We start from the raw sequence: 24702 nt of genomic DNA, 5'->3' as shown, positions 1-24702 counted from the left end.
TATAGATGAATTGGGTACGCTAACTTGTCCGTAGTGGATGTGTGTGAATGATGTGAATGTATGGGTGGTTTCCCAGACTAAGCCGAAAACGGACAACTGCATGAATATATATAATATATACCACAACAAGCGGTACTTAAAAAGGTTATTCTTGCTAACATTTGAGCACTGTTGAGGAAACACTGGAGCATTTCAAAGTTACATCGATCAGCTGGTTTTCTATAAGCTGACCTAAGAGCAATCCGCTGATAAAATGTGCTGGATTAAACATTCCAGTGTCCCCTGTTCTGGGTTACACTCGATAAACAGCAGTGAGTTTGGTGAATTGATTTACCTTCACAGCCACTCACAGTCATTTCTGTTGAGCTGTTAAACCCAATGGTAATTCAGCATTGTTTAAGAAAGTTGTCATAGATGTTGACAAAGTTTTAAATGTTTAGTCAGCAAAAAAAAAAACAAAAAAAAAACAATAAGAATAATATGTATAACTCAAAATATTCCTAATGCAATTTAAAATAAAAACTCAAATAAAATAAATAAATAATAATAATATTAAATAATTGATCAATAAAGTATTTATCTAATCTTATACTTTCAATGTTCATAAAACAGTCACCGTTTCTCTCTCCAAAAGTCGTAGAATACTTTCCAAATAGACCAAAATATATTAATCTTGTATGTCAAAAAATAGGTGATGTTTTCTAAAGCAAGATGAGAGTTCATCCTCTTTATTTCACAGAGATACACCAGGACGATCTACTTTTTTCCAAGAACACACAATTACACATTTAGCTTATTTATTTTGCAAGACACTAGTATTCAGCTTAAAGTGCATTTTAAAAGGCTTAATTAGGTTAACTAGGCAAGCTTATGTTGGGGCGACACAGGGGCGCAGAGGTTAGCACTGTCGCTTCACTGCAAGAAGGTTGCTGGGTCAGTTTGCATTACTGTGTAGAGTTTGCTGTTCTCGCCGTGTTGGCATGGGTTTTCTCCGGTTGCTCCGGTTTTCCCCCACAGTCCAAAGACATGCTATAGGTGAATTGAGTAAGCAAAATTGTCTGTAGTGTATGTGCGTATGTTCTGGTCTTCCATGTTGGGGGTTGAAGTGTTAGGCGTAACGACCCAACTCATTAATAAAAAATTTAAAATAGATGTTATGAAACACCAACATGGTGTGGCTAAATATCAACTTTGATATAAATGGCCCTGGGAGTAAGTAAGGCAAGTTACGTTAATTAGGTCTTGTGTTTTCCTCTCCAGCAAAATCCACCAACTATTCCAGCATATGTTTTACAACGCGGATGCCCTACCATCGTAATCCAGTACTGGGAAACACCAATACACTCTCATTCACACACATTATGGCTAATTTCATTTATTCAATTCACCTATAGCGCATGTGTTTAGACTGTGGGGGAAACCGGAGCACCGGGAGAAAATCTACATAAACACGGGGAGAACATGAAAACTCTACACAGAAACACCAAGTGGTCCAGCTGGACTCGAACTAGCAAACTTCTTGCTGTGAGGTGACAGTGGATAACCACTGAGCCAACGTGCTGTCCCAAGTGTACCTTTAACTTCTTTAAATAAATCTTATCCTTGGCTGTATACCATAAAAACCGTCTTTTAAAGCAGGGGTGTCCAAACTTTTTACTATAATAGGGCTAAAAAGCAAACTCGATTGAGGGCTGTGGGGCCAAATATATATACCAAACCTGTATATATTAAATTTGCCATAGGTAATTTCTTAATTAGGAAATGAGAAAAATGTTGCTTTAAATCATATTATCTAATGTAGCATTATTTGTAACATTTAATAATCAACCTATTACAGTAAAAACATAAAAGATCCCATTTATAACACACTGTAGTTTGATGCGAAAAACACTAGTCCAGCTGCTCCTGCCTTTACCTTGATTTGCTCACAGATATCTTATGCATTGTCTTCTATCTGTCAAGTTGACAGTATTTGCATTTTTAAAAGTCTGATTCATTTACAGCATTTAATTGAAACATTTAATTTCAGTTGGATTTTTTATAGCTCAGCAAAAATACTAATTCAAGAGTTCACACTTCTACGTGAGCACGGGGAGAACATGTAACTCCACACAGAAACGTCGGCTGGCTTGGTAATGACTAGAACCAGTACGTTCTTGCTGTTTGCAACATTGCTAACCATTGGGCCACCATGTCACCCGTCTAGGAAAGGCGGAAAAGTAACTCAAATCAAATTAAATTCAAATAAAATCAAATCACTTTATTGTCACATCATCAGCAGCATGTGTGTGTGACAATGTAAAATTGGCAGTGTTGACAGCATATGTACAATGAATAGGTGTACACATAGCTGTAGGCAGTATTTTTTAAGTATGGATTGGTAAAAGTGCAGTGCATGCTACATATTGATGGTGTGCAGTGAGGGGTATGGAAGAGTTTGTGTGGGGTGTGTTAAATGTTCATCAGCCTAATGGCCCATTTTCCACTGAGTGGTACGGTACGGTTCGGTTTGGTACAATTTTATGGCCGTTTCCACTGTCAAAAAGCGTACCAAACCGAACCGTACCGTACCACTTTTTCGGCACCCTTAAAGGGTACCAAACATGAGAAAGGGGTACCAAAAGGCGGAGCCACACGCGCAACTGAACGCTATTGGTTTACAGAGATACGTCATTCACTTACGCAACAAGCCAGAATGAAAACAAAAAAACCTGCCATGTTTGAAATACACAGCGAGAGATTAAAGCGGAATTATAAATACATATAATAACAAGCCACGGTCGATCTGGGGTCAAACAAACCTTGTCGTCGTCTTGATGAACAGCCACAAAGCCAAGAAGAAGAGCAGATTTACCCTGTGCCCCGTAGTTTTTTACGAGCCAGTCTGAGGTGCGAGCGGTTTCGCTTTCTTGCTAGCGCTCGCGCGCGTCTAACATTATATCTGAATAACAAACTTCTTGAGCTGATGATAATAACCTGCGCTTGATTATTGACGTGCTTTTGAAACCCGATCCTGTCAGACACTGACAAACGCGAGAGTGAAGCGTGAAAAAACAAAGGAGAAGCCGTAAAAAAGGAGCACATTATTTTTCAGCAAACATGAACAAAATGCCATGTATAACCAACTTATTATCTTCACCTTTTGGACTAATATGAACCAGGAATGACGGAATTACTGTCTAACAGAGGCTACATGTGCTGCTGAAGATTACAGACAGAGATAAGAAGTTTTCACTGACTGTGGGCTATATTTTGTGTTGTTTTGGACCTAAATACGGACGAAATGTCTGCTTGTGTGTAGTTCTTCTGTAGATGGTAACATATCGGAGACTGTAAGGGGCTGTATGTGTTTACATATGTTCATTTATTTAGTTATTTAATATAATTACAGACGTTACAGAAGGCTGTTTCGCACTGTCTTTGATCTGCAGTTATAATCAACTCATGTTCATTGAAAAGTTAGAAATAAACATTTCTGACACAAGTATTTATGTGTATGAAGCATCTGTTTTGTTAGAAGTTCTTCTCATATGATATGTAAGTGGCCCGTACAGCTTTACTATAGACTTTCCTCGCGCGAGAATGACATTGACTGAAACTTTCTGTCATACACCACGCCCACCAAAGGGTACCCTTGTTAGTGGAAACGCAAGCCTGATAAAGGTGACTCGTACCAAACCGAACCATACCGCACCAGTCAGTGGAAACGAGCCATAATAGTCTGAGGTCAGAAACTTTCCTTCAGTCGGCTGGTGGCGTGACCGGATGTTGCGGAAGCATCTGCCTGAGGGTAGCAGAGAGAAAAGTCTATGGCTTGGGTGGCTGGAGTGGCTGATAATTCTCTTGGCTTTCCTCGTGCACCGCCTGGTGTAGATGTCCTGGAGGGAGGGAAGCTCACCTCCTACTACGCGTCCAGCAGTTCGCACAATCCTATGTAGGCCTTTGCGATTGCTGCTGGTGCTGTTTCCATACCAGGTGGTGATACAGCCAAACAGGATGCTCTCCACAGTGTAGTAGGGGTGGAAGAGGGGATTCTTCAAAATGAAGATGGCTGTTAAATGGAAGTTAGGGTATTTATAGTGGCTTAGGAATCGTCTGGTTGGTGAATCATAAAAAGCAATCATAAGCACGTGATCCTCTCGAAATTAACTTCACTAAACAAAAGGTTGCGTTAATTTCGAAATGTCGACCTCTATCAAAGAAGTTCACCCCAAACATCTCCCCATCATTCTCCCTTTCTTTTCAGACTGGGACCTACTTTGGGCATCTCTGCTTTAAAGCATATGCATATCAGATTAGCTGTTTATTAAAAACCCCTGTTTACCCCAAAAAAACTAGGATGCATTTTTGAGTGCACTAGAGAAGAAAACACAAGCAAATGCAAGTCTCAAAATCATTCATCAACAAATCCCTCAGTTGTTTCAAAGTGTTCTTTGCGGCACACGAGTTCGCCTGTGAACGTGTGCTTTTTTATTTAGGATTGCAACGATTTCCTATTAAGGATTCACATTACTAAAACACATTACTCTCTCTCATTCTCTCCTACAATCTTAAGAGCAGTCTGTTCATTTGGAGACGGTCCGCGCTCCATTACCGCTCTGACCTGAGTTATTAAGTGATCTACCTGTCAGCTCTGAATGGCATACAAAAGATCAATACCAAATGGGATTCGTTTGTTTAAATATCACTCTGCCGACAATTGCTAATTCGTGGGTTTCACACACACAGCGAGAGGTTCAGAAACCTGACTCGAATCCCACTACCCCCATGCCTTTCTGAGCCTCCACCTTTCCACACAATGGAGCACTCTCATTTATTCCATCTTTATCAGACACTTATAATCTCTTTCTTTATCTCTCTCTGTCACACACACACGCAGCCATACCTACAAACACACACTCACATGCACCCCCGCCACACATGCTCACAAACCCACACTCATATACACCCCCATCACACACACACACACACACACACACACACACGCACACACTTCCTGTCTGCTTCCGCTTTATCCTGGTTGTGTGTGTAGGAGCAGCGGGTGAGGGCTGTCTAGCTGATGATTATCCCTACAGGATGCTGGAGAGTTGCACACACACCACACCCACACACACACACACACACACACACACACAACACACACACACACACACATAGACAAACACACAGTCATTCTGACATCTACACATTGCGCACAAACACACACTTGCATACTTCCACCCAACAAAGAGAAAGGATTAATGGCGTAATCCTTTTGTTTCCTTCAAAAACACACAGCTCGTTTCTTTTTCAAAGGCATTGTGCTTGTGTGAAATCAATATGATTTGCTCAAATAGTCTTGCAGGTATTGACCTGTTTGTGCTCTGTTACTGATATACATTTTATAATATATGTCTTCAGTCTATGCAGCATAACATATATAGATCTACTGGTTGGGAAAAATCAAGCCATGTTTTAATCCATATTCTGCTAAAAAAAATCCCCTGAAAAAAAGCCCCTGAATTATTGGCCCCCCCTGTTATTTTTCCCCGTAATTTCTGTGTGACAGAGAGAAGATTTTTCAAAACATTTCTAAACAAACTGTAATAGTTTTTAATAACTCATTTCTAATAACTGATTTATTTTATCTTTACCATGATGACAGTAAATAATATTTGACTAGATATTTTTCAAGACACATCTATACAGCTTAAAGTGACATTTAAAGGCTTAACTAGGGTTAATTAGATTAACTAGGCAGGTTAGGGTAATTAGGCAAGTTATTATATAATGATGGTTTGTTCTGTAGCCTATCGAAAATTATATAGCTTAAAGGGGCTAATAATTTTGACCTTAAAGTGGCTCTTAAAAAATTAAAAACTGCTTTTATTCTAGCCAAAATAAAACAAATAAGACTTTCTCTAGAAGAAAAAATATTCATCAGACATACTGTGAAAAATTCCTTGCTCTGTTAAACATCATTTGGGAAATATTTAAAAAAGGAAAAAAAACTTGAAGGGGGGCTAATAATTCAACTGTATATAAACATTTGCTTGCTTGCTTTGTTTTCCTGAATATAATCATCTGAGCACCTTTAAAACAAGAATAACTCAAGTAATAGTGCATAACTTTTGGCTTTTTGTTTGTCATTATTCTTTCATTTTCTTTTTTGGCTTAGTCCCTTTAATAATCATGGGTCGCCACAGCGGGATGAACCTCCAACTTATCCAGCACATGTTTTACGCAGCGGATGCCCTTCCAGCCGCAACCCTAACACTGGGAAACACCCACACACTTTGCAGACACTCACATACACTACAGTTTATTCTATTCACCTATACTGCACCTATCTTTGGACTGTGGGGGAAACCGAGCACCCGAAGGAAATCCACGCGAACACGGGGAGAACATGCAAACTCCACACTAGAAACGCCAACTGACCAAGCGGGGGCTCGAACCAGCGACCTTACTTCTGTGAGGCGATTGTGCTACCCACTGCACCACTGTGCTGCCCTGTTTGTCATTATACTGTAAAAAAATGTATACAAAATATAGTGATTTTAGTCCTCCACCATGACACTGTGTTGCAGAAGTGTTCTTATAACCAGAATATATTGTATATACTGTAGCTTGCAATAAACTGAATCCACTATTAATCTAAAATAATGGCAAAATGCTTAAATTGGAGACACTCTTAGAAAAAAAAAGTACAAAACACTTGGTCTGTACCTTTTCAAAAAGACACTTTTGTATTTTACAGCTGCACATTAGTACCTTTTAGGTACACTTTTGTAGCTTTAAGGTTCTACTTTTGTACTTTTATATTACTATAAGGGATAGATTGTACTTTTTAGGTATTAACATGTACCTTTAAGGGACCTGTTAGGAACAAAAAAAATAACTTTTGCAAAGTTACCACCACAGTGGCAGATTTTGTACCTTACTTCTAAGAGTGTAGGGAACATTTGAATTTGTTATAAATGTTAAAGGTAATGTATGTAAGTTTGACACCTGGTGGTTGTATTAAGTATTGCACTCCTGGTTCAAAACACACGCTAGCGCAGGTTGCCAGATTGACGACACACACAGCAGTGTGCCTAACTGTCATGCCTAAAGGCTGATTTAAATCGTGTTCTATTTAAAAGCACCGGCACGTTATAGAAGGAATATTCTCCATATTAAAATGAGTTTTTGTTCTAACACCTGAAATTTATATTTTAGAAAGGGCTTCTATTTCTTGCAGTTGAACAACAGAAAACTGACACTGATTACCTCAGGTACACCTCATGTGCTTATTCAGTGTGAATTGCTAATAATGTGAAGTTGTAAAATGACATTTATTGCCATACTAATGTAGATAGTTCACCTCAGATCTTGAAAATAAAATAAACCACTTGAAATTGAACTTTAGAACTGAGTCTCAGTGCAAGCCAACACATATCAGTGATTCAGCATGTACATTTAGTAATGTTAAAGAGAGTTTGATCTGTATTAATTAGATTATAAACCTTACCATTTCGTTAGGGTGCAAGTAAGTGTGCTATTTTGTGTTTCTGGATTGCTGTATTTAAAATCCTGTCTTGTTTTGTCTGGTGCAAACAGGCAAATTGCTTATCACTGCAAATCTCATCACATAGCTTGTTGTTAGGACAAGGTGTTAAAATTTAACCTGCTCATCTAATGTTAATGTTTATGATATTTATATATTTGCTTATTAATAACCACCTCATGTGGAACTCTGAATCGGTCGTGTACACACACTTTTCAGAGTCTTCCTGACTGAATGAACGAAATACGCTGTTTTCCACAAGGCAACCCGGGGGTGCTGAAATAAAATTGGTACTGGGCGGGTTATATGAGCAAAACAAAGACAGCTGTTCCAGCACGTAATACACATTTTCAAAGCAGATTAAACAAGTATGTTCACTTAGCAGGTTTCTTAAGATCCCAAACATATTATGTTATTTTTATTCTTTAGAAAAGTCAAAAACGTACATACAGCACTTTTAACTTATTGATTAACTTCTTAAATTACTAGCAGAGATTTGACTAATGTAGTATCTGGATTAATGTCTAAAACAAAAATTGATGTATTTTTTTATTCTATTGCAGTATTCAATAAGTGAATGAGAAATTCACTGAAATAAGACAATAACTTTGTTGACAAATACGTAATCGACTAATGCTTTATCCTACAAGTTTTGTACAAATTAATGAAAGAAGCATTAATCATTAAAAAATTGTCATGCCTTTTTATAACTGAACAGAGTTGAATATGACAGACACAATATGTAAAAAAAAAATTAAATACAGAGATTACAAATAAAACAGAAAACCAATGTTTCATGCTAATTTTTATTACATTTAGTAGAGTAAACACATACACACACACAAAAGAAAATTTGACTTTCATGGAAAATGAATCTGAATGTATGATTCAGGATGCAGAGACAGTCAAAAATTAGTACAAGACAAATAGTAAAAATGAAAGTTTATAAATATCTAAGGTTATATAAGGTTTTATAAACATATACACTAAGTGACAAAAGTCTTGTCACTTATACGAGTTTTAGAAACAACAGATAATAACTTGACTTCTAGTTGATCATTTGGTATCAGAAGTGGCTTATATGAAAGGCAAAGGCCTCTAGATTATGCTTATTTTACCAACATAAAATATAATCATGCCTTGATTTTGAATTATTTAATTAAGACAGTAAGGTCTGACTTTGTTTAGACAAAAGTCTTGTCACGCAACAGAAATCATGTACAGTATAGAATATAAAGTCAGGGTGCAGTGGAAAAAGAATTAATATTGTGTATGACTCCCATGAGCTTGGAGGACTGCATCTATACATCTCTGCGAGTGACTCAAATAACTTATTAATAAAGTCATCTGGAATGGCAAAGAAAGGGTTCTTGCAGGACTCCATCAAAGGAGTTCATCAAAAATTCTTTGGATTCATCTTCAATGGCTCCTCCTTCGACTTATCCCAGACATGCTCAATAAGGTTCCTATTTGGTTACTGGGCTGGCCAATCCTGGAGCACCTTGACCTTCTTTGCTTTCAGGAACTTTGATATATAGGGTGAAGTGTGAGAAGGAGCACTATCCTGCTGAAGAAGTTGCCCTACCCTGTGGTTTGTAATGTAATGGGCCGCACAAATGTCTTGATACCTCAGGCTGTTTATGTTGCCATCCACTCTGCAGATCTGTTGCACACCCCCTATACTGAATGTGACCCCAAACCATGATTTTTCCTTCACCAAACTTGACTGATTTCTGTGAGAATCTTGGGTCCATGCGGGTTCCAATAGGTCTTCTGTCAGTATTTGTGATGATTGGGATGCAGTTCAACAGAAAAATCTACCTTCTGCCACGTTCTAATGATCAACTAGAAGTCAAGTTATTATTTGTTGCTTTTACAACTGGGATCGACATCAAGACTTTTGTCAGTGAATTCATAATCAATTTTCATAATCATCGGATTTCCGTTGTTTTCACATTGCATGCGATTTCACAAAATCTGTGGAAAAACCAATGTAAACTTATAGCTTTAAACACTGAGCAAAGTCTTTAGTCACTATTCCCACTAAAAATGGTTTTAAGTCAGTCATAAAGACAAAAATATCATTTTAACAATGCATTAAATATATTATTTAATGACTTATGTCCCTTTTTGCTTTGTAAGTAAGTATTCAATGACCATTTAAGCTTCAGCAGAATGTAAATCTAGAACTTTTCAGCACTCTTTATGGAGCATAAGCTGTAAAACATCCATGGGTCAGTTAGCATGCTAGCTCTAGGAAAATGCTGGCTAGCAGAAAGCCTCTTTTTAGCCCTGAGCTGAAAGTGAGCCGACAGTGAGACTCAGAAATCAAACTCATCCATAGAGAAAATAATCTTGCTTCACTGTGGAGACAGAGAGAGAGAAAACATTATTACTGAAGTAAATGTGTGCGTTGTGTTCACACTTATATGTGTGTGTCAGAATGAATCACGATGGGTCTTTGTCATTCGCACTGTGCCGTGTTGTAAAATCCTCACAGGTCTGCGTATCACACTGAAGTCTGTCTTTGCCGGGTTTAAACCCAGTCTATAATTAGCTCCATCCTGTCTCTGTCTGATGCCTCAGCTTTACTGCGAGTTGCTCAGCAGCTTAAAATGACTGCAAGAATGGAGAAGAAAGCTTTAAAGGAACAGATCATGACAAATATAAACAGTTTGGACATTATTTATTTACTCTCATATTGTTCAGTATGACTTCAAGCTTCAAAAAAGGCACAAAAGACTATCAATGTATTCAGTTTTTCAGTGAATTACATGAATTTTAGGCAGCTTCTTGGGGAAAAAAAATCTTCTGTGGCTGCATGAATGTCTTCTAATACTTTTTTTGTGTGTGTGTGTGATTTTTTTTTTAAGTGGCCTAGAAAAGATTAGGAATGCTACATATAAATTATAGTTAGGTCGGGGGTATTTCAATTAAGTTTTAAAAGGGTCACTACTCTCTAAATGTCCTTCCCATCAAAGATAATCATATGTTTTAGATGCCATTATACTGTATGGCCATGAAATGAGAGGGAAAAAAATCATATCTCATGAATATTTATTGTTCATTTTAAGTTGGCATCTGTAATACCATGTGACAGAAGGAAAAATAAATCCTGTATGCTCTAAAATCTCCATGCCATATTGGAATATGTGTTTCTTTTTACCTTAACCCTATGGATGTCAATGGTTACCTATTTACTAACATTCTTCAAAACATTTTCTCTTGTACTTTTCAGCAACAAAGTAAATCATAAATAAAATACTGTAATCATTACAAAATCATATACGGTAACCATTGACTTCCATGGTATGTGGTTTTGTTTTAACCCTAATCCAAACCCTAATGCTAATCCTATGGATGTCAGTGGTTACCTGTTTTCTAACATTCTTCAAAATATCTTCTTTTGTGCTTTTCAGTAACAAAGAAAAAGAAGATTGTAAATAAAAATACTGTGATCATTTACTCATCCTACATTTGTCACTTGTTGAAAAATGATGGCAACTGGTAAATAGTATGTGTTTTTTTATACTAACCCTATGGATGTCAATGGTTACCTGTTTTCGACTGTTACATTTTTCAAAATATCTTCTCTTGTGCTTTTCAACAAAAAAAATCCAAATAAAAATACTGCAATCATTTACTCATCCTTTATTTGTCACAATCCTGTTGAAAAATCATGGAAACCGGTAACCATTGAATGGTTACCTGTTTTCTAACATTCTTCAAAACATCTTCTCTTGTGCTTTCAGCAACAAAGAAAGTTGTAAAAAAAATACTGTAATCATTTACTCATTCTTCATTTGGCAAAAACTTGTTGAAAAATGATGGAAACCAGTAACCATTGACTTTCATAGTATGTCTTTTATTATCTCTATGGATGTCAGTAGTTACCTGTTTTCTAACATTCTTCAAAACATCTCTTGTGTTTTTCAGCAAAAAAGGAAGTTGTATATAAAAATACTGTAATCATTTGCTCATCCTTCATTTGTCACAAACATGTTGAAAAATTATGGAAATTGGTTACCATTGACTCCCATCGTATGTGTTTCTTTTTATCCTAACCCCAACCCTATGGATGTCAATGGTTACCTGTTTTCTAACATTCTTCAAAACATCTTCTCTTGTGCTTTTCAGCAAAAAAGTAAGTTGTAAATAAAAATACTGTAATCATTTGCTCATCCTTCATTTGTCACAAACTTGTTGAAAAATGAAGGAAAGCGGTAACTATTAACTTCCATAGTATGGCTTTTTTTAAACCCCAAACCTATATATGTCAGTGGTTACCTGTTTTTTAACATTCTTCAAAATATCTTCTTTTTTTTAAAGTTGTTATTAAAAATACTGTAATCATTCACTTATCCTTCATTTGTCACAATCCTGTTGAAAAATTATGGAAACCTGGTTACCATGACTTCCATAGTATGTGTTTTTTTAACCCTAACCCTATGGATGTCAAGGGTTACCCATTTCTAACATTCTTCAAAACATCTTCTCCAGTGCTTTTCAGCAAAAAAGAAAGTTGTAAATAAAAATACTGTAATCATTCACTCATCCTTCTTTTCTTCATCCTTCATCATCCTTCATCCACAAACCTGTTGAAAAATGATGGATACCAGTAACCATTGACTTCCATATTAAGTCTTGTTTTAACCCTAACCCTATAGATGTCAGTGGTTACCTGTTTTCTAACATTCTTCAAAATATCTTCTTTTGTGCTTTTCAGCAAAAAACAAAAGTCATAAAAGTTTGGAACCACTCGAGGTTGAGTAACTAATGAGTTATTTAGTGTTTGGGTCAACTGCCCCTTTAATAACTATTAAATAAAGCCCAAATAACAGTATAAATAGTGTAAATAATAGTGTAAATGATAGAAAGTATAGATATTGGATTTAGAGTGTTATGCTGGAAAACTAATATTACTACTAATAATTGTCTAGTGGTTTCCCAGTATTGGGCTGCAACTAGAAGGGCATCTGCTGTGTAAAACATATGCTGGATAAGTTGGCGGTTCATTCCACTGTGGTGACCCCAGAATAATAAAGAGACTAAGCCGAAAAGAAAATGAATGAATGAATTTCCTAGTGCACAAAATGTAAAGTTATGGTTTTATTTATTTGGTATTTTATTGAATTATTGTTTATGTATGTATTGAGTTTTACAGTACAGTGTTTAAATATTTAGATATATTTGTTTTGGTGAAGGAGTTTACGTGTTTTCCCTGTGTTGGCGTGGGTTTCTTCTGGGTGCTCTGGTTTCCCCCACAGTCCAAAGACATGCACTATAGGTGAATTGGAGTATGAGTGTGTGTGTGTGAATGTGAGAGTGTACTGTACAAGTGTTTTCCAGTACTGGGTTGCAGCTGGAAGAGCATCTGCTGCATAAAACATATGCCGGAATAGTTGACGGTTCATTCCGCTGTGGCAATACCTGATTGAATCCATGAATAAATGATAGAATGTTTCGGTGATTTAAAAATATTTAATGTGATCATTGTATAAGACAGTAAACTTATATTCTGAGATTTTTTGTCCAATGTAGAATAAAGGAGTTACGGGAATGGACACTAAAAGGTGATTGATTGATTGATTGATTGATTGATTGAGGATCTGCACTGTTAAAAATGCAGGGTTCCACACAGATCCTTCTAGTGCGTGCGTGCGTGCGTGTGTCTGTGTGTGTGTGTGTGTGGAGCTAATTTGTGACCTTGTATGTGATACCGAGATGATAATAATAGACAGAATGAGCAACAGAGAGAGAAAAGGAATATAATTATTAGTTGTGATGGTGGCCTAGCATGAGTTGTCATGATCATTGTAACCAATTAGGATGGCCATTGAGCTGAATGATCTGATGTTTGCTGATGAGGGGACAAACATGTGGTGACTGCAGGTTACTGAAGCATGCAGATAGCAGACGACACACAAACAAAACACTTCACTGTACCATACATCACATCCTGATTCCGAAAAGATAACTGCACATTTGAAAATACAAAGGGTTATGCATGAAGGAATTCAGGACCATGGAGCATTTTTTCATGAAGTTTTGATGTGTGTGTGTGTGTGTGTGTGTGTGTGTGTGTGCGTGCGTGCGTGCGTGCGTGCGTGCGTGCGTGCGTGCGTGCGTGCGTGCGTGCGTGCGTGCGTGCGTGCGTGCGTGCGTGTAGATTTGTTAGCGTGTTGGACGTTATTTGTGTCTGTTTTGCCAATGTGAGTCACCACTCAATGGAAATGTTAGATTCCGGAGCTGCATCATGCTTTCCAGTTTGTTTGTGAGCTCAAAGTCTGCATGCTTAAATATATTTTTAACTTGGAATGATCTATATTTTTAATGCACTTAAGTTAGTCTCTGGAGTACATTCATAATTTAGTTTCCAAGTATAAACTAAGAGGAACCTCGCTCTCAGCCTTTTCAAATGTATTTTTCAAATCAGTTTTTTTAAATAGTTTTCTTGTGTGATTCTTAGGCCTTCATGTATCAGAGGGCGCAGCTATTGGAATCTTTTTGGCTCGAGACTTCTGGTCTCATTCACTTCCATTGATTTTTAGACGTTAAAAATAGCTCGTCATGCTGCTTGATGTTGAAAATGGATATTTTCTTATTATGTTATTCTATTTTATGTATAATCATGGACACTTATTTGTAGAGCACAAAGTTTGACATTTTCTTCTGTTTATTATTCTTAGTGATTTCTCCTATAGGCAACTGAATCAGATCATCAGAGAATCAAATAACTGATAGCTTTAAATAAAAATAAATCTATTTACACTGTAAAAGTAATCAGTTGAGGGCGACACGGTGGCGCAGTCGATAGCAAGAAGGTCGCTGGATCCAGCCCTGGCTGGGTTAATTGGCTTTTTTTGTGGAGTTTCTCCCCGTGTTGGCTTGGGTTTCCTCCAGGTGCTCCGGTTTCCCTCACAGTCCGAAGACATGCGCTATAGCTGAATTGGATAAACTAAATTGTCCGTAGTGTATGTGTGTGAATACAGGAGTGTATGGGTGTTTCCCAGTGTTGGGTTGCAGCTGGAAGGGCATCTGCTGCGTAAAACATAATCTGGATAAGTTGGCGGTTCATTCCACTGTGGGGACACCTGATTAATAAAGGGACTAAGCCGAAAATAAAATGAATGAATGAAGTAATTAGTTATTAGAATTTAAAAGTAAGTAAATCTGTTGCTCTTAAAGTAATAAGTGGACTTTACATAATGTCAGTTTGCCTGTTGCCTTCAAATTGTTAAGTACAGTTGAAGTCAGAATTATTAGCCCCCTTGAATTAATAGCCCCCTGTTATTTATTTATTGATAGTCTACAGAACAAACCACTGTTATACAATAACTTGCCTAATTACCCTAACCTGCCTAGTTAAACTTATTAACCTGGTTAAGCCTTTAAGTGTCACTTTAAGCTGAAGTGTCTTGAAAAATATCTAGGCAAGTATTATTTAGTGCCATCATGGCAAAGATAAAACAAATCGGTTATTAATAATTCAGCTGTGAATATATATATATATATATATATATATATATATATATATATATATATATATATATATATATATATATATATATATATATATATATATATATACAGTTGAAGTCAGAATTATTAGCCCCCCTGTTTATGTTTGTAATTTCTGTTTAATGGAGAGTTCCAAATAATAATGCATGGTTTTATTTTTTTTTATATCTAGCAAGTAATAGTTTAATTAGTTAATAGTTATAGTTAAGTATTTAAAAGTTTAACTATTTACTATGGATATCTATAACTACTAATAGTTATAATTATTAATTATTAATAGTTAAAAGGAAACTGAAATGCATTAATTAGCAACACTGAAAAGGAAATACAATAATAAAACTTCATTCAATCCAGTCTTTATTTCATCCCTTTAAAATAGTCATATATATATATTTTTTTTTTTTGCAATATTTTTGTTTGATGTCACAGCAATTGGTTATAGTGATTGATTTTATATTTTACTCGCAATTAAATAATTTAAATATTAATAACAACAGTAATATTAATAATAACAATTAGTTATACTGTGATGAATTAACGTGAACTTAATGTCTGCCAGTGAGTGATGAAGAGAGTCGGGAGTCTGATAATAGTCGCTCAGTCCAGACTAACGGCCTGCTGCTCCCGGGCGTCGGTCCAAATCTCTGCTTCAACTTCGGAAATATGGAAATAAAACTCATTGAGTAATTCAAACCATCCAGAGCGACTCTCTCCGCCCCCTTCCCTTGTGTCTGACTTTGAGGAACTTCACATTGGGAAGCCGTTTCAATGCCAGAGTCAAAGCGCGCAACCGGATTCGCTTTGAATTACTCGCGTCAAAATCGTTTTTATCGAGGAACGCGAACGGCACTTCGTCAGACAGTTCACTTGAACGCCCCTTTCAGCCACAACAGCGTCGAAAGCGTCTTTCATTCTGGAAAATCCTGATTACTCAACGCACAAAGCGCCTGAAGGCGAATGGAGTTGAAGGGATATTTCTCGCTCCGCGCGGGACTGATGCCTGATCTCCAGTGAAAGATGTGGAAAGATGAATATGAAGTGCATTTCGACTTTCTCTTGGGACTTCTGTAAGTTGTTCTCTTGTTTTTCTTGCGTGTGAATGGCGTTTCACTTTAAAAGCCCGTAAACTGGCGCTACACGTCACAATTTCTGTGATACTTTTATTTATTTTTTGATCTGTTGAACGTGTTTAATAATTGAGGTTATGCTGCCGTTAAAAATATTTTAGCTTTAAGCTCTTCTTAAATTATGTAATATATTAAAAGGGACTTTGGGACTGTTTGTTTAAACTTTATACAGTTTTCCTGGGACATCTCGCCCTTTGCTCTTTTCTGGACACATCTGGTCGGTGTTTTTTCTGTCTGTTACAGAGGTTACCGGGGCATTGTTGTTATATATTTTTTTCTCCAGTCAGTATTTGTCAGTGAGGGTTCATTTTATACACTTTATAGGAAGTCTACCGTTTTTACTCACGCCAAAAAATATTATAATAACAAAAATAAAAATACCGTTCATTAAACCCAATGACCTTTGGTGACAAGATGCCCCACTTGCCATTAGTCTGACTTTTAACAACAGTGTGGTTTACTATAATAAAAACACGAACATTCTTTAAAGGGGTACAACCCAAGATATACACCAGACAATTGTTTTCTAAAAATGTAATTGCTGATTAACATAAATTTGCAACTTGCAAAGCACATGCAACAGCTTGTTTGAACAAAAATGTGACAACCTGTCCTGACCTGAGATTTATGCGGGAAAAATAAACCCTCTAAACATCAGCCTGGTTATAATCTGCCCTCATTATTATATATTTGACTTTAGTCTGAATTTATGCCAGCATGGTTTCTTGTGCTCACTTCTTACACAATAGTATATTTTTTGGCAATATTAGAAAGCGAAAAACATTTACAGTAGATACATTATAATAGTTTAAAAGCTTTTTTTTTTTTTTGCTAGTACTTAATACCAATACCAAGTAATTTTACATACACAGAAAGCATATTAATTGCAAGTAAAATATCTGCATTAATTTATTTCATAACAACTGGTGATTCAGCATAACAAATTTATTTATGTGCAAATAATGCAGGATCTGTAATTATTAAAATGTATAAATTAACATGGGATCATACTCAATTGTTTTAGGTTGCGATTAAATAAAGTCTTCTTGCATGCAGACCAATAATTAAAACTTTGGGTAGTTTTAAGATTGAAAGTTTAAGTATAATTTAAGATGCAAAAAGTAATTAGTACATAATTTGGCTCTACTGTAAGGATATGCCAAGGTAAGCCTCTTAAATGAGCCTTTTAATATCAAAGTACACACCCAAACGTTTGTTTTGACATAATATGTGTGATAAATATATATTTTTAAATTTTTATATATTAATTTTTAATGGGACACATTTTTTTATATAATTAAAGAGTAATATTTAAAATGAAGCAGGGGCAGACTGGCCATCTGTCAGACCGGGCAGTTTCCCGCCGGATCGATGAACTTTTTGGGATGGGCTGATCATCTTCTTATAATTTGATTAGCCTATTGTTTTTTTCTGCCTAATTAATTGACGATGCTGTGATCTATGATGCTTTGAAAGTAAGATGTTTTTAATCTGCAGTCCATTGGTTCTTTTCTTTATTGCCAGTAGGCTGACCCAATCACAACCTCCCATTTTGGGCTCTGTGTGAGCATGCAACATTGGTGTGTATTTGTCAAAATAGGCGAGAGTCACGAGCCTTTCACACTGGCTGCGTCTGCAGCGCGCAGCTCATCGGTGGCTGTTGCACAGATCAATCTATCACTGTCTATTCTATCTAGTTACCTATCTACAGTATGTATATAAAAACACTTTTTATTTTTTATCAACTTCCACCCATGCTGTCTTTAACCTGCAACTCTTTATTTTACAAATTATATAGATTCTAGAGAACTGTATGCTTCTCAAGCTCTATAAGGAGTGTCATTCATGTCTTTTCATGTGCACTACTGTATGTCAGAAGACATTCGCCTGTGATATCACATATACAATATAGTTATAATGATATTTATACATGATCAAACTAGTGTGCAACTTAAACAAAATGAATAATTTTTTATTTTTATCCAGCCCTGCTATTAAGTACAATTAAAAAGTATTTAGATTTTGATGCTTGAAAACTCTTTTTTTTCTTCCTGATTCACACTCTTGGGTAACAACTAGCCTCATCCCCACTTTACATAAATATTAAACAATCATCTCTTCCGTCATCACATCTTTTTTGATAAATGCATAGCCTGAAGGTAGCCTTCTTAGCGGGTGAGTGGATGTTTGCTAACCTAAACCCTTATGCAACCCAAATATTTTCATTGCACATTCGGATGCGTGATGCATTTCAGCCCAACCCTGCTGCTTTTTATGTGCACCACTAACACAACACAAACACACACACACACACACACACACACGCGTAAGAGGGATTTGTGTGGTTGGCAAACTGACAAGGACGCAGCAACTCCTTCAAACCTCGCTCTGTTCATCCAGCACACCCTCTCCGTTGGCATCAGAGCGGGCAGAGACTGTGAGACACTGGCATGCGAGTCATAGACATGCAGACTCATGTTTAATCTCTGGCCCATAAAGAAACATGACTGTGGGGTTTATGGAGGATCACAGTTGAAGTCAGAATAATTAGCCCTCCTGAATTATTAGCCCCCTGTATATTTTTTCCCCGAATTTAGTTTAACGTAAAGGAGATTTTTTTTCTTCTTTTCTTTTCACATTTCTAAACATAATAGTTTTAATAACTCATTTCTAGTAACTAATTTCTTTTACATTTGTCATGATGACAGTACATAACATTTTACGAGATATTGTTCAAGACACTAGTATTCAGCTTAAAGGTTAATTAAGCAAGTTTGGGTAATTCAACGAATCATTTAACAGTGGTTTGTTCTGTAGAAAATCAAAATAATATTGCTTAAAAGGACTAATATTATTGACCTTAAAAAGGTTTTTAAAAATTATAAACCAAAATAAAACAAATAAGACTTTTCCAGAAGAAAAAAATATTATAGAAAATACTGTGAAAAAAAATCCTTGCTCTGTTAAACATCATTCATGAAAAAAATTTACAGGAGGGCTAATAATTTTGACTTCAGCTATATACCAGAGAAGCTGTAGTCTCTTACTGTACAGTGTTTATCAGAGCTGCCTGCCGTCAGCAGGGCATCATGCTGGGGTTTATTTTTAACTGCTCAAATCTCTTAGGTGGAAGTTCATTGTGTTGCCTAGGAATGAAATACCATGTTATGGAGGACAAAAGTGGCGGCAGGATGGATGTTGATGTGTGATATCCTGTATATATGTCTGAGGAGCTTAAAAAAGTTTAACGATATATTGGTAAGCAAAACAGTTTGGCAATTTGGGGTTTTATTATTTTATATTTCATTATTTCATTAATTTTTATTGTTTTGTTTTGTTATTATTATTATTATTATTATTATTATTATTATTATTATTATTATTATTAGAAGTAGTAGTAGTAGTAGTAGTAGTTAGTCTTTACAATACTGTACCCTATTAGAAAAATCCCCAAAAAAATCTAACAATCTAGCTACAGTATAAATATAAATGAAAATAATACAATAAGCTTAAATGATTACTAAATAAAATATTTAGAAATATAGTTTAAAATATTGTAAAAACAAAAATGGTAATTGTAATATTTGTAAACAATATTTATGTGTATTATTGTTATAAAGTAAATGTAATTTTTTTGAAAAAATTCTCTCTCTCTCTCTCTCTCTCTCTCTCTCTCTCTCTCTCTCTCTCTCTCTCTCTCTCTCTCTATATATATATATATATATATATATATATATATATATATATATATATATATATATATATATATATGGGCAACGTAGTGGTGCAGTAGGTAGTGCTGTCGCCTCACAGCAAGAAGTTCACAGGTTCGAGCAGGGTCAGTTAGCGTTTCTGTGAAGAGTTTGCTTGTCCTCCCTGCGTTCGTGTGGGATTCCGCTGGGCGCTCCGGTTTCCCCCACAGTCCAATAGACATGCAGTACAGGTGAATTGGATAGGCTAAATTGTCCGTATTGTATGTGTGTATGTACTGTATGAATGTATGATGTTTCCCATGAGTGTATGGATGTTTTATGGGTTGCGGCTGGAAGGGCATCATAAAAACGTGCTGGATAAGTTGGCAGTTCATTCCGCTGTGGCGACCCCGGATTAATAAAGGGACTAAGCCGAAAAGAAAATGAATTAATATATATATTATATATAATATATATAACTGTGTTCCACCAGTGACAATTTACAGCCATATCGAACTGCTATGAGTGTGATATTGAAAATCAAACATGAGGAGTCTAAAAATCCTTTTGTACGAGAAAAATCCTTTCCAACCCCATCTGCAGCTGACGGTCAGAAAATCAGAAACCGTTGCTACTTCACCAACGTCACTTTAGAGCTAGTATTTGAATGATTCTCTTGCAAAATTTGTAAAGTGATGACAAAACAGGTGGTTTTGCTCACATTTTAAGATTATAAGGCTGAACAGCATGAAATGCCATCAGTCTACAGAGATTTCCCAGTATTTCTCTGTTGTAATTAGGACATTACAATAATTAACCCAAAAAAGCCAAAACAAAGCAAACTCCACCAGATCACTATGGTATAAATACAGCTCTACAACATACAAAAGAGAGAGATCGATTTAGAATGTCACTTACCTGATTTATAATGATTATATCAGCTGTAGTTTGAAATTTACACTGAGTTTTTCTCTCCAAAGGACTTAAGCTGTTCCTGTCGCCATCTTGTGGCAGTCAATTGTCAATTTTTTTGCTTTGCGTACTGATGGCCGTAGTTGCGCTGAATCTCTGAAATTATAAATATTTAAAAGAGGCACTATCCATATAAATAAACTGCATAGTTACAGTTTACAATTTTAAGTCTCACCTAAAAAGCCTCAAAAGTACATTGTTGTCCAACTGCAATATTTGTCAAACTGTCACACTGCATTTGTCAATCTGTTGTCACTCTATGTAGGAGGAGTAATACAGAAAGGTGAACTAGGAGTTCTGATATTGCAGAATATTGCATGGCTATCAGGCAATCAAATTTAAGAACCAGACAGAACTGTTGTATAAATATATATACATTATTTTTTTCTACATTTAAATTATAATACAAAATAATAATATATCACAAAAGTACATTTACTTAATAATAGTATTTACCTTTAAATTACAATAAAAATGTATAACAATAAATTAATAATTAATAAATCGGGTCTTGTTTTTTGCAATTATTGGTATTTATGCATTTTATGCAAATTTTTAAGCTATATAATTTTAATTATCCTTTATAAATCAAATGCATGTTGTTTATTTATAAAAAAAAAATTGTAACTCGATTAATTGTCTTTATTGGCGCTTTCAATTTTATTTTAATAATTCTTTGCTAATTTGTTAAACTGATAAAGTTTTTTGCAGTACTTTTGGTAATAAAGCTAAATAACTGAGCTTGGAAAATGGTTTTATAATGTTATGCTTTATATTCCATGAGATTCATAACTTAAATGCCATCATTAACTTTCATTTCAGCTGTGAGACTATAGCTCAAAGGCATGTGTAATCTTATATATCCATTTGTAATGTCCTGTTTAAGTTCTTAAAGGAATCAATAATGCTATAACTGCACGATTTATCATTATTATTGATCACAGAAGTCCAGTAGCTGATGGAGAGGTATAGTTTTCCGATGGGGGTTTGTTCAGTCATTATACACACAGGACTTAAATACCAACAACCAGCTGTTTTTCGCATCTGACTTCGGATCAGTCATAGAGTCTGCAGCTCTCATTCACACCTGACATACACAGCAGCTCTGAATCATGTTTCTGATGATTCACTGAGTGTTTTGAATCACAGGAAGGAGACGATTGTAAAAGTCAAACTCAGATGATATTTCCTCATACCTTTATGTAATGTCCTCATCATTTAATGATGGTGGCTTAGAAACACAATCTTCAATAATGTAGCAGATGCCAGACCATATGTTCTGTATAATGGAAAGGCGTGTTTTATTTAATTACGTTTTTACGGTACATTTGAAGTAAAAATTATTAGTTTTTCCTAATATTTCCCAAATGGTGTTTAACAGAGCAAGGAATTTTTCACAGTGTTTCCTATAATATTTTATCTTCTGGAGAAAGTCTTGATTGTTTTTTTTTTCGGCTAGAATAAAAGCTGTTTTTACATTTTTTAAAACCATTGTAAGGTCAATATTATTAGCTTCCTTAAGCAAATTATTTGATTGTTTATGAATAAAACCATCATTATACAACAATTTGTCTAATTACCCCTGACCTAATTAGCTTAATTAACCTAGTTAGGCCTTTAAATGTCACTTTAACCTGAATACTAGTATGCTGAAAAATATCTAGTAAAATACTATGTACTGTCATCATGGCAAAGATAAAAGAAATCAGGGTGATTCAGATATTTGGTTACGATTAATGTCTGTTTTATTTTACAATTGGCTCTTTTTACAAATAAAAAGTTATTGTTTATTTATGGCTTGTTACTCGTTTTAAACGTTTTATTAGTAGTAGTAACTTAGCTGTCGTTAGAGGCAACTCTCATCTATTTCAGATTATAATATGCACTTTACAGTAGGAATTTCCCGATCAGGTTTTTTTGCCTCCGAGTCATTTGATTTTGAGTATCTACCGATACCGAAACCCGATTCGATACTTCTATAATAAATTTTTAAAAAAGAATGAAGAAGAGCGAAGAAACAGAGCCAGGATGTTTCTTACTTTTTATTTAATTCAACTTATTTTAACATTCAACAAAGCTGTTAACAAACAGAGCACTTGAGTGAGGTAGCTTGAACAATGAATTAATAAATTACATAATTTCTTCACTTTTGGACTTTAGTCCAACTGTAAATATATATATATATATATATATATATATATATATATATATATATATATATATATATATATATATATATATATATATATATATATATATATAACATAATAGCAAATAAAATCACAACTTAAAATACCAGGCAGGCAATGCCAAGTTTTCTGTATATATATATATATATATACAGTTGAATTATTAGCCCCCCTGAATTATTAGCCCCTCTGTTTATTTTTTCCCTAATTTCTGTTTAATTGGGAGATGATATTTTCAACACATTTCTAAACATAATAGTTTTAATAACTCATTTCTAATAACTGATTTATTTTATCTTTGCCATGATGACAGTAAATAACATTTGACTAGATATTTTTCAAGACACTTCTGTACAGCTTAAAGTGAAATTTAAAGGTTAATTAGGTTAACTAGGCAGGTTTTGTATAACGATGGTTTGTTCTGTTGACTATAGAAAATAAAATTAGCTTAAAGGGGCTAATAATATTGACCTTAAAATGTTTTTGAAAAATTAAAAACTGATTTTATTCTAGGCGAAATAAAACAAATAAGACTTTCTCCAGAAGAAAAAAATATTATCAGGCATACTGTGAAAATTTCTTTGCTCTGTTAAACATCATCTGGGAAATATTTTAAAAAGAAAAAAAATTCTAAGGGGGGCTAATAATTCTGACTTCAATTGTAAAAAAAAAAAAATATATATATATATATATATATATATATATATATATATATATATATATATATATATATACAGGAGCTGTCACTGAGGCAGTACCTTTTCAAAAGGTACGTATTTGTACCTGAAGGGTCCATAATAGTACCTTAAAGGTACTTTTTAGGTACATTTGGGTACTAATAAGCACCTTTCAGGTACCACTGTGGAATATTTATACAGTGACAGCTCCTGTACCTTTATTTCTGAGAACGTCCGATACCGATGGAGTCTGAAACCGCGTGATCAGGCCCGATTTCCGATCACGTGATCTGATCTGGACATTGCTTCTTTACAGTTAAAAAGTCAATAAATAGTTAATATGTTCAGATATACATATACTGCGGACAATTTTAGCTTACCCAATTCACGAATACCACATGTTTTTGCACTGAGGGAAACCGGAGAACACACAGAAATACCAACTGATTCAGCCAGGGCTCGAACCAGCAACCTTCTTGCTGTGAGGCAATTGTGCTACCCACTGCGCCACCGTGCTGCCTCCGTATGTTAATGTAAACTGAAAAAAAAAATTCAAATATGATTCCTTGGATTTACAAATTTTAAGTCAACTGGTTGTAAACAATATATTTGGGCTGAATTTAAACAAACAAATTAAGTTGAACATTACTAAATTAAATTCAATTGTTTTGTTTAATTTCAGCTCATGCAAATTGTTCATCTTTTTTTTCAGAGTATAATTAGCCAGTAAAATATATTTGTTTACGTGTTGAATGTGCACTTTATTTATTGGTTGTATGTATTTTTTGTTCATTACATGCAAACATCACCTTTAAAGGGTTCATTTAAATTTGTGTATTTCTTTTCATAGTTCTGATGGCATTGTTAGCACATAAAGGGATGCAAGGCTAGAATGTACAAGACATACTACAGACTCATGTCCGAATAATTGTCAGTTAAATTCAAGAACAACTTGAGCATTTGTTTCATCTCGAGGGGAGTAACAAGTAACTTTGC

At 35.1% G+C, this 24702-nt stretch overlaps 1 protein-coding gene across 3 annotated transcripts in view; it reads left to right on the top strand.

Annotated features, from left to right (window-relative positions):
* Positions 1 to 24702, top strand: part of psd2 (pleckstrin and Sec7 domain containing 2) — a 126898-nt gene that overhangs the window by 50819 nt on the left and 51377 nt on the right. The window contains exon 1 of one of the 3 annotated variants that reach the window (XM_056471730.1): positions 15801 to 16116. The exons of the other annotated variants lie outside the window; for them this stretch is intronic. Within the exon in view, the coding sequence (XP_056327705.1) occupies positions 16067 to 16116 (50 nt within the window). The 5' untranslated portion in view covers positions 15801 to 16066. Of the gene's footprint in view, positions 1 to 15800; positions 16117 to 24702 lie in introns of those variants that run through there. 3 annotated transcript variants of the gene reach the window in all.

The sequence above is a fragment of the Danio aesculapii genome, chromosome 14 (genome assembly GCF_903798145.1).
Source record: "Danio aesculapii chromosome 14, fDanAes4.1, whole genome shotgun sequence".
Classification (NCBI taxonomy): Eukaryota; Metazoa; Chordata; class Actinopteri; order Cypriniformes; family Danionidae; genus Danio; species Danio aesculapii.
The sequence above is the reverse complement of the archived record's forward strand: the minus strand, read 5'-3'. Positions and strand labels throughout refer to the sequence as shown.